The 11,787-nt window shown below is 42.4% G+C and overlaps 1 protein-coding gene across 1 annotated transcript in view; it reads right to left on the reverse strand.

The window, feature by feature from the left end:
- The window catches only part of TNFRSF18 (TNF receptor superfamily member 18), a 28,861-nt gene extending 20,521 nt beyond the window's left edge, over nucleotides 1-8,340 (reverse strand). Inside the window, exons 1-2 of the mRNA XM_073655268.1 lie at nucleotides 8,036-8,340; nucleotides 2,926-3,069 (exon numbers count right to left, since the gene is read on the reverse strand). Of these exons, the coding sequence (XP_073511369.1) occupies nucleotides 2,926-3,069; nucleotides 8,036-8,198 (307 nt within the window). The 5' untranslated portion in view covers nucleotides 8,199-8,340. The remainder of the gene's footprint in view (nucleotides 1-2,925; nucleotides 3,070-8,035) is intronic.
- Nucleotides 8,341-11,787: the final 3,447 nt, after the last annotated feature.

Genomic DNA, 11,787 nt, shown 5'->3' on the forward strand with positions numbered 1-11,787 from the left:
CCATAATCATCGATTTGACTGTCAATAGTCTAACATAACATGATCACATCACGTGAACTGCTGTTTTTTATAACATAAACATAGAAATGTTTCAGGTAACATCACAAGTCTCAAGTTGTAATTATAGAATAAGATTTCACACTTCTGGGGAAAATCAACCAATATTTCCTGTGCAACTTATAGGGGCTGTCCCATGATCAAACTAAATCAAGAGATCTTTTAATAATATTCAATTCCACAATTGGATGTGGTAAAAAATAATGTTCCTGTGCTGAGATAATCTTATAAATGTGCTCCTGCTGTGTACTGTGTAATGGCTGTGTCTTACCATGCAGAGTTGCTCCAGTTCATGGTCGGCACATACCATTAATCCTGGCTAGGGGAGGAAACAAATGAGAGCCATTACAGTTGGGGATTGTAGCTGATTATTTTTGTGAGATAAAACATTTCCCTGCCAGTTTAAAAGCATGTTTTACTACACAGAAACAATCAGCTGTGATCCCCTGCTGTAATGTCTGTATACTCTTTTGCATCCTCTCCTGCCCGGGAGATGTGGTATGATCAGACCATGTCCCTGCACGGTCAGACACAGCCATTACACAGTACACAGCAGGGGCACATTTATAAGATCATCTTAGCACAGGAACATTTTGTTTCAACACATCCAATTTTGGAAATTATTCTTCTAAGATCTATTAATTAAAATGTACTTTGTAAGTGGGAAAGCTTAAGCTTAAATTTGTCTCTTTTTTTTTTTCAAAAGATGAGACACAATTTCCATGGTGAAGAATGAAACAGTATTAAACCTCTCAAATCTTAGAATAAGACTCTACTAATATATGATAAGCAAAACTTTTTACCCCTTCCTGATTGGGTGATTTTTCGTTTTCACAGTCATTTTTTTATACCCTTATTTCAAGAGCCATAGCTTTTTTTAAAATTTTCTAGCGAAATATCTGTATGTGTGCTTGTTATTCACAGTTGTAGTTCTGAATAATACCATTCATATAATGCATCGGAAAATAGAAATAAAATCTAAATGGGGTGAAACGGTGAAAAAAATAAAAACCCCACCACTGTTTTTTGCATTTTGCTTTTACAATGTCCATTGTGCTGGCAAAATAACTGTACAGGATATTACAAGTATAATTGTTCTGAACTTGTAAAGTTTATTTATTTTTTTAAGCAGAAAAAAAGTTGGAAATTTGTAAAAACTAAAACAATTAATTTGTGTTTTCATTTGCTGAGACCCATAACTATTTTTAATTCTTCCATTAATGCAGCTTTTTGCATATGTTTTTATTGGTACCATCATGGTGGGTATTCGATGTTTTCAACACTTTTTTTATTGCATTTTTTAAGGAAGGTGCGACTGTTTGGTGTGGGCTCGTCTCATATGAGACTGCAATATAAATCTGCACCCAACATGTGATGTACATGGACATCACATATTGGGGTTAAAGGAAAACTCTCATTTTATGTGACTTTTCAGAATAAGCTGTCACATGTGTGTACATGAGGAATGACACTGATTCTTTTATTATATGACTTGTTTCCTGCATTTTCACCAGTTTTCCTCTCCGCAGGCTCTATCTCTAATATTCAGTTATCTCTGAGCTAATAGGTAGAGACTAGCTGTAACAATGTTTTACATACAGCATAGATTCCTGCTCTCCAATCTCTATCCAGCACATGTTCAGAAGTAGAAGTAGCATGGAAGACCTTATATAGACATCACATTAAGCAGTGTAGCTGTGAATCCAGCACCAGAGTGAGATAAAAGTTTATTAGAAAGCTAAAACACTATTGGTATGTGTCTTTGCTTCTTTCTGCTCCTCTCTCCACCTTCTCTCTCCAGAGACTTTTAAAGACAGCTATAATCTCATCCGTCTACTCTGAGCTGGCAGACTAGTTTTGAACATCTAAGATTTTAACAGTGTTTAAGACTAAATGATGAGTTTAGAAATCAGGGAAGAGGAAGGGAAAAGAGGAAGTGACTTAAAATGGAGAAAGAAGCCTAATTCTCTGCTAAGATATATTACAAAGTTTCTTATATGTCTTGGATAGAAAAGAATCAATCTATTCTGAACAAATTGAATTGGCCATGAATTTCCCCCCAAAATATTTGTATTCTAATGCAGAAATACATTTTTGGAGATTCAATTTGCTCCAATCCAGCAAGAAAGAGAATTTGGAGATAACTTGTCACACACTGTAGGAAAGTCTAAGTGCAACACAAAGGGATGAGAGGAAAGGGGGAGTGGAGACCCCCTAAGCTGATCTGATATCATCCTGTCTCCCATATCGTCCCTATATTGGTTCCTCACCAATCACCGCACAGGAACCTAAAACCCTGTATTTCCCTATAACTAGGCCCTGGATAGGGAAGGGGGGGTGAGCACTAGTCAGTCCCCACTAACAACTGAAAACAACAAGGGAGACAAACACAGGGGAAAGTAACTTAACTTGAGCAAACTTCAGAGAGATTACACACATGACCTCTTAGCACCAGGGAGGAAGTAAGCAGACTGCAATAGCACCAAGCCTTCACAAGGGAAAATGTGAATGTCACAGGCGCCTCCCTATAGCAAACTGAAAGTATTTAAACACCCAGGCCAGGGTGTTAATTAGAGCAGGAGGGGGGTAGCCGCTGGGTCCTAGAGTGAGACAGATTCTAAGAAGGTGTCTGTAATGCCAAACGAAGAGATCTAAATGCAGGGTGACTGTCTGTCACATCTGACACTCCCATAACATAATTGATGGGCATGTGTGTCGATCATCGATAAATCATGTCCCCTCTGCCTGCCTGTCAGCCCAGTCCTCCAAGGTATTTTTTGGGAAATCTGATGACAGCCTCTATAGAAACTATAATAGCTATCATTTTCTGTTTTCACTATTATAGAATAGTAAGGGAACAAACATTACCTGATCTCCTGAGCTGAGATTTCTTTTTACAGTCTGGCAACTTTACACATGAATTGCAACTTTTAGAATTACAGCCAAAACCTTGACTGCAGCGACACTCTTGTAATAGTTGGTTTGAATTTTGACATGCCAGGGATTCTTCACCTGCAAATAAAAATAAATATTTTATTTTTCATTGGTAGATGCATTTGCTATTCAGGAATTTAAATTTGAGTGACAACATCTGTGCCATCCATACTGGTGGCTTTCTTGGCCGACACACAGTTTCTCCAGAAACAGTGTAGCTAAGAAGAAATATCAGAAAAGAGTTTTTGGGGTTAATTTTTGTATTATGACTAGTGATGAGCGAGTATGTTTTGTTAACCCTTTCGGCGAGTATGCTCGGGCGAGTACCGAATAGTTACAGCTGCTCGGTGTTATGTTTAAATCACTCCTGTGTGCATGATTTGCAACTGTTTGACAGCTTTAATACATGTGAGGAATGTGTAAGAAATAGACATTGTTACTGGATCAGTGATCCTCCAACCTTTAATCGATTAGGCTTTCAGTAGTCGACATATGGAAGTCTGTATTCGGAATATGAAAACATATAAAAATAATTCGGTTTTCTGGATTGCCTGGTTGGTTGTTATTGCGCTACAATCCATTTGGTGTACAGTGGCATGTAAATGTTTGGGCGCCCCTGGTCAAAATTACTGTTATTGTGAACAGTTAAGCAAGTTGAAGATGAAATGATCTCTTAAAAGCCTAAAGTTAAAGATGACACATTCTTCTGTTACATTTTAAAAATTACAAAAAGGAAAATGGGCCAATGCAAAAATTTGGGCACCCTTGTAGATTTGTGTGCTCTGGAGTTGTGGTACATTGTTCTACTATTCTGAGACTCCTGAACAAATGTGGTCTTCATGGAAGAGTGATCAGAAGAAAACCTCTCCTGCGTCCTCACCATAAAATTCAGCATCAGAAGTATGAAAAAGAACATCTAAATAAGCCTAATGCATTTTGGAAACAAGTCCTGTGGACCGATGAGGTTAAAATAGATCTCTTTGGTCATAATGATCAAAGGTATGTGTGGAGAAAAAAGAACACAGAATTTAAGGAAAAGAACATCTCACCAACCATTAAGCATGGGGGTGGATCAATCATGCTTTGTGGTTGTGTTGCAGCCAATGGCATGGGGAACATTTCACGGGTAGAGCAAAGAATGGATTCAATGAAATTTCAACAAATTCTTGATGCAAACATAACACCATCTGTAAGAAAGCTGAAGCTGAAACGAGAATGGCTTCTACAAATGGATAATGATCCTAAACACACGTCAAAATCCACAATAGACGACCTCAAAAGGCAAAAGCTGAAGGTTTTACTATGGCCCTCATAGTCCCCTGATCTGAACATTATTGAAATGTGGCTAGAGCTCAAAATAGCAGTGCATGTAAGACAACCCAGGAATCTCACAGAACTGGAACAATTTTCCAAGGAAGAATGGATGAAAATCCCTCAAACAAGGCTCTTATCTGGCTACAAAAAGCATTTACAAGCTGTGATACTTGCAAAAAGGGGGCGCTACTAGATACTAACCATACAGGGTGCCCAAATTTCTGCATCATCTCATTATCCTATTTGTAATTTTTAAAATGTAAAAGATGACAATTAATTTTTTGCCTAAAATACAAAGGAAAGTTGTCATATTTAACTTTAGACTAGTGATGAACGAGTATGTTCGGTTAACTGTTTCAGCGAGTATGCTCGGGCGAGTACCGAGTATCTTCAGCGTACTCGGTGTTATGTTTGAATCACTCCCATGTGCATGATTTGCGACTGTTTGACAGCTTTAATACATGTGAGGAATGCGAAAGAAACAAGCATTCCTCACATGTATTAAAGCTGTCAAACAGTCCCAAATCATGCACACGGGAGTGATTCAAACATATCTCCGAGTACGCTGAAGATACTCGGTACTCGCCAAAGCATACTCGCCGAAAGGGTTAACCGAACATACTCGCTCATCTCTACTTTAGACCTTTTAGAGATCATTTCATCTTCAACTTGCTTAACTGTTCACAATAACAGTAATTTTGACCAGGTATGCCCAAAATTTTATATGCCAGCAAAATCGAAAATAATTGTCATATTTAGCAAAAATCAGTATGAAAAGTTGAGGTCCATGTCTGGAAATTCATACCCTATTGACAGAAATGTGAAAGGTGAAATGTGTTGAAAATGTTCCCCTTTCTCCAGCTGGAGGCATCCAAAGAAGATACCTAATATAAAATATAGCTGCTCTTGACTATACAGGCGTATGTGATGGTAGTCCTACTGTGGAGGTTGGATGTACTCCAATAAAATAGATCAGACCAGTTACGCTCTTCCAGTCCAACACTTGTTCCAAATGTCCATGTTGTTGAGTGAATCAGACATTGGTGAAATTTTTCTAAAAGGTTATTTTATGTTCATGGCCAGCCGTACTTTTTCTGTAGACTGGTAAGAAATTCCCCCACCCACTAATTCTGAATTACAGACCATCAAGCTTAGAATCGCTGCGTATGATTCCAGTTAAACAGATAGACTTGGGACAGTACCACAATCAGTTGGAAATGAATGACGCAGCAGGAAAGTCACTTGAAAACCTCTAGAAAGTTATTAAAATGTATACAATAAAAAGTAGAAGCTTTTGCATTTTACTGTCCTCTTGTAAAATGTATTATTTCCTAGTGGTTTACCACAATGTAATGAGGTTAATGGTTTATGTATATAATGTAGATTACCGCAATAATGTGTATTCTTTGTACAAATTACCTAGGCTATGTTGATACTATGTTCAGTACATCATATGTGCAGGAATATAACCATGGACCTCAAGATAATAGAGCTGATGGATAGTAAAAGGTGTCTAAAGAGTAACCATCATTTAATTTTTTGAATGTATTTTTTTTACATATTTTATTTTTTTATATATTTATAATCAATAATACAAAATATATATTTTTTTTTTTTCGGGAGGTATTCTGCAATGACGGTCTAAAATTTCACTGCATAGTTGCGCAGCTTCACATGTAGCTATGGCAGCAGGGATCCGGCTGTCATAGACAGATGAATTCCCCAAAGAGAAGGCAGAGATGATTTATTACCATCTCTGCCTTCTCGATTGCTGTATACACATAGGAAGCATTGATCAGGCTGCATCCTACTTGAATAGAAGTCATGTGATCGCTATATATAGGAAGGGAGCAGGAGATGCTGAGTCATAAGAGACCAATACAGTTCTATTATGCAGCCAGTAAGCTGCATTTCCCTTGCTACTGGGGTAATTTACCAGCCCCAGTTACATGGGAAATCAGATGAAAATAAAAAAAATATTTAAATAATTAAATTCCCCCTCCCTACCTCAAAGGTCTTCTATCACCTTATGTGGGGTACAATGTAAAATTCATGAAAAATAAAATGAATGGATACATAAAAAAAATAATGCAAAGGAAAAATAAATTAAAAAAATTAATGAAAATGCCACTGTCAATCCAAATTGCTGTTACTAGCCTCACCCCCGATATATAAAAACAATTGTAACAGAGAGGGGAACTAATTTTTAAATGTATTTTAATGGTCTTTTGTGGACAAAAAAAAAAAAATTGGAAAAATAGACACTTATTTTCCTTACTTTATTTCCGATATCGTCCGATATCATAAAAAAAAATTATAGAATATGACAGTGACATAAAAATGAAGCCTGTTATATCACGAAAAAAGGTGCAAAAATTATCTGAATGTCCAAAAGAGAAAAAAATTATAGCTTTTTAAGCTGCATGTATGATAAAAGAAAATGTGCCTGATTAGGAACCCCAGGGGGTAAATGGTCAGGTTTGGAACTGGATAAACAAAACTAGATAACTTATGAAACTTTATGAATCAAAACTTTACATTTGGTGCATAGGTATATTATTTCCAAGGTGAAGGTAGTGAATGTATATAAACAAATTCTGAAGGACCCTATACATATAAGATGAAAATGGGCTGATGAATGATTGCCCATCAATGGCCCAAAATACATCATAGATTGCATTGGTCAATATTGGATTTTGTCATGTAATGAATGATCCAGCTAGTACTGATCAACTGCAAAAACACCCAACATCACCGACCAGTGTGTCGAACGAATACAAATGTTCATTGTTCGGTTGTCTGTCAAAATGAACAATTGAACTGTTCGATAAGGTCATTATCGACCACTTGGTTCAACTTTAATGTGTTTGGGCTTTATTACACGTAAGAGTTCATTAACTAATACATTATTCCTGATTCTAGAAATTGCCACTGGAAATGGATAAAAAAATCTTAGCTTAGCTTCTATAACACCATGGATCAGTTAGTTTTTCTTTTATAAGATTACTACTCAGTTTCTTGTGCAAGACCTATCGACACAAGGGCTTGCTGAGGGATTTCAGATCTGAAGGCAGGAGAATTGCCAATGCAGCTATAAACTACGAAACAGACTGTAAATTGGGATCAATTCATGTATTTCACTTATTTACTTCGAGGGGTATTCCCATCTTATACATTTGTGGCATATCTACTGTATATGTAAAAAATGTAGAGCAAATGCAACCAATGGGACCTGCATTGAGATCTTCCTTGAGAATGAGTCTCCATCACTTGTTGTTAAAAGTGGAGTCGGAACTTCCATCCAAATGATTAGGAATTTCAAAATATTTAGATTTGAGAGTCCTCAGTGGTTGATACCTTTTCATGGCTAACTGAAGAGATTACTAGCCTGATGAAGAGACCTGCATAGTCTGGAAAGCTTGCAACTTGTTACCATCTTTTCAGTTAGCCATTAAAAGGTATCAACCACTGAGGACTCTCAAATCAAAATATTTTTCTATCTACTGGCTAACACGGTACAAAAATATATATTTTCCCTGTTAGGAATTCCAGGCACTTGTCACTGATGGCCGTACCCGTGAAGAACCCGTTCTTAAGATTCATTCAGGTCCCATTGGTGAGATCCGATTCTACCATACCTGGAAATACTTTACATTGAAATGTACAAGATCGGAGCAAATTAACATTTAATTTATAGAAATGTAAATCTTGAGATCTAGATGATACTTACTTTGTTCACATGGCTGACAGCATAATGAATGTCCATTCATGGTCACCCTGTAATTATCCTTAGGGCATTTCTCAGCTGCAAATGTAACAGTGCCTCCCATAAGTATCATCACACCCCACAGTGCCATCAAGGAATTCATCCTCCAAGTAAGACCAATTTTCATGACTCTCAATACACGGTTCAGAATCGCTTACTGAATGACTGATGGAAGATTTGCAACAAGTGTCAGTCTTTTATACATTCTCATGGTGGGAGGAAGCTTTAAGAGTCAGAGAAATTTCCTGTGTTCGTAAGTAGGAAGCCACAACAGAAAGAAGCTGAAAAGCAGCAAGACAGAAAGGATGGAGAGTGACCAGCACAGAGTCAAAGTATTGCCTCCCGTGAATGTGAGCAAGAAAAGTCCCCATGGGAGTGCCTAGCAGAATGAGCCAGTGAGCTGTGATATTCCAGTGCACAGCCGGCTAGAGCTGAGTTTGTTGGTGTGAAATAAGATTTCCTCCAAGCTGGAAAAGTGCATAACCCGACAGCAAATACTACTGGAAGCCATGACCAGAAGAGGTGTCGTACTAAGTTTGTGAGACCTTCTGAAGTGACTGGAGCAGAGTTATTGCAATGAGAAGAGGATAAAAGTCCCCTTTGTTCGATTGAGAGAGTAGCGTGAGATCAATGACATAGTGTTGTGTTAAGAGTAAGGAACCATCCTGCTCTTGGGTTGCTAAATTCTGATATTCTTAAATGAATGCACAACACCAACCATGTGTAACCCTAACATGTCCATCTCTGCGTTCTTTTCTATGACATGTACGTGATAATGATTATGTGGGATACAGTAGCTAACAAGCTTGTCAGAAGCAAAGGAGACCAATTGTGATCTGCAATTGGTAGTACTACTGCCCGGACAGCTGTCGAGAGTGGTGGTGGTGCTTTTCCTGCTGCTATCATCTCCCACATTCTTAGTGTATTTTTTTTTCTATTAACCTACCCCATCCATTGCTAGTGCCACTTTCTCTTTTTCCATATGTGACACCCCAGGGGTCTGGTTGCCACAGTAATAGAGATATTATGTCTGAGAGCAAGTGGGAGGTTTCTCTGGTCAGGATCCCTAAACATGCAACACGGTCCGCCCAGACCTGGGAGGGGAGGAATCTGCCCTTTTAAAACTGGGTCTGGGGCGGGATTAGAGCAGTCAGAGCCTGGAGTTCAGTTCCAGACACAGGGAAAGCAAGATCAGGAGCTCTGTAGGAGCAGTAGCAGAAGTCCAGGGGCTGGAGCTGAGCAGAGTTCGCCCTGGACGAAGACACTAAAACCGAACACAGGAGTCCGAGGCTGTGGGGACTGATATAGCCAGCAGCAGAAACCAGCCGGCAGGGGATTCCAGGTCCTCTGGCCATAGAAGCCCGGAGGCTCAGTCACAGAGAAGGGACCAGCGCCGCCATCCAGGAGCGGAGGCTAACAGAAGGCCCCAGGTCACCAGCCATACGGGTGAGCACCACACGGTATACTCAGGGACGTGGGCTTCTTGTAACCGCTGACAGCAAGGTAGCCAGGAAGAGTGCAGATTAACGGGGAGGCCTACAACTCCACCTGGCCAGGGGAACTCCTGCTTGCTCGCAGACTGACCAGGCCCCTTATACTAGCCAGTACTCCTGGGAGGGTCTGCCTTGTACCATCAGTAAAGACCCTGAACTGCACCTCACGTCTCTGTGGTTCCTTGCCGCTCCTGCACCATTAGCACTGGGACCCTCACACCATCACTCCCATCATCTTCCACATTAGCTGCCCTGAGGCAATACTTCTCCCGTGGGGAGTCATCCCATACTCAGCTGCGCAAACAACATCAGCCTCAGCGGTCTGCAGCGCAGCGGCGGTCCCCACTGACCGCAATCCACGGGTGGCGTAGTCGGACACTTATTACCATACAAATAGACTGCCACTGGTTTGACCACCCTGGGCACGGACCGGGTCACCGCCACGGAGAACTACAACCCCCAGCGATCCAGCTCCGGGTATTCCCCCTGCACAGCAGCAGCAGCACAGGCCCAGGGGGCGCGTCAACTTTGGCGTAGTCGGCAGGATTTCGTGCCCGCAACCACCGGGTACTGCGTGCCTGAAAAAGAGACTTTTATACTTACTTGTGGTGAAGTTTCCCGCCGACCGGAGTCGTTTCCCGCCATCCGGAGCCGATTCCCGCCATCAGACGCCATCTTGGACCATTTCCCGCCGTCTTCTGCCTTCTTCCCGCCATCCGCAGCTGCTTCCCGCCTTTGGACGCCATCTTCGGGATGCCGCACGGGAAGAAGAGGGGCGTGGACGCCGAAAGCGCGCGAGATCCGAAGCTCCGCCCCACGCTCCGCCCCACGCTCTGACGCTGCGCAAGGTCCTGGAAGGGAGGAAGAGCGACGCTGACGTCATCGGAGCGCGACGCCAGGTCCTCAACCCCGACGATCGACTGCGGAGCCGCGGCCTACGGAAGAAGAGCATCGCAAGGTAGGCCACGGTACACTAGGGGGGAGGAGGATGCCGGACACCGAGGGGAGCTCCACTGCCACAGCCACCGCCAGCGCAACCGCTGCAACAGTCATGCCATTCACCATGCCCTATATCCCGGGGGCAGCCTGGCTACCCCAGTACTCAGGGGAGTCACATACCCTAAATGACTTTAGAGAAAGACTGGATAGCCTCTTCCAGGTGTACCCCCTCACAGAAGAGCAAAAAGTGAGCATCCTGGTGGCCCAATTAATCGGGGCAGCCCAAAGGGAGGTAAAGTCCTGGCCACCTGGGAGGAAGAGGACTGTCAGAGACATACTAACCCGGCTGAAAGACACATTTGACACCCGCACCTCAGCCGAAATAAAACTAAGATTTTATGGGTGCAAACAACGGGCACATGAGAGTATAAGAGACTATGCACTAAACCTACAAGAGGCCCTGAGAGCCATTAAGCAGGCAGACCCTGACAGCGTGGGAAATGAAGATAAGCTGTTGACTGAACAATTTATTGAGGGTCTACTGTGCAATGCCCACCGAACCCAGTTGCGGGCAATGGCCTTACAGGACCCTGACCTGGACTTTGCACAGTTCAAGGACAGAGCCATCCGGGTGCTCCGAGAACCGGCACCAGGTGGCGCTGTGACCCACAGGCGCCCTGCTATCACTTACCACCAGGAGACGGCGCCCTTGTCTGCAGGGCCTGTGGGAGCTGATGCGCAGGCTTTAAACAGTGACCCGGCTACAGACCTGCACCATCAGGTCCAAGAGCTGACTAAGAGCGTTGCCACGCTAACCAGAACTGTGCAGTCTTTACAGGTCTCTTCTCCAGGAAAGATCCAGCTGGCATCCGGACTGGAGGACGTCCCGTGGCGCCGACTGAGGAGGACCCCACTGGCCAGAGGAAGACCCAGTGACAGACACAACGAGGACGGACGACCCATCTGCCGCCGCTGCAATCAACCCGGACATGTGGCAAGGTACTGTCATTTAAACGGGCACAACCTGGGGTAGAGGGCCAACCCCCAGGCATAAGACCATCAGGCCCATCAAACTGGCGTGATAAATACGTAGGGGGACGTCCAATCTTGCCTGTGGTACTGGATGGCATTCCTATGAGTGCCCTACTAGACACCGGGTCACAGGTCACCACCATCCCGTACGTGCTCTTCAAGCAGTACTGGAATGACTCGGACATAACCCGCTACCCAGATGACGACCTGAGTATCATCGCCAGCAATGGTCAGCCCGTGCCGCAGGTGGGA

The sequence above is a fragment of the Phyllobates terribilis genome, unplaced genomic scaffold (assembly GCF_046119375.1).
Source record: "Phyllobates terribilis strain yellow unplaced genomic scaffold, ASM4611937v1 Scaffold_12__6_contigs__length_324123572, whole genome shotgun sequence".
Taxonomy (NCBI): Eukaryota; Metazoa; Chordata; class Amphibia; order Anura; family Dendrobatidae; genus Phyllobates; species Phyllobates terribilis.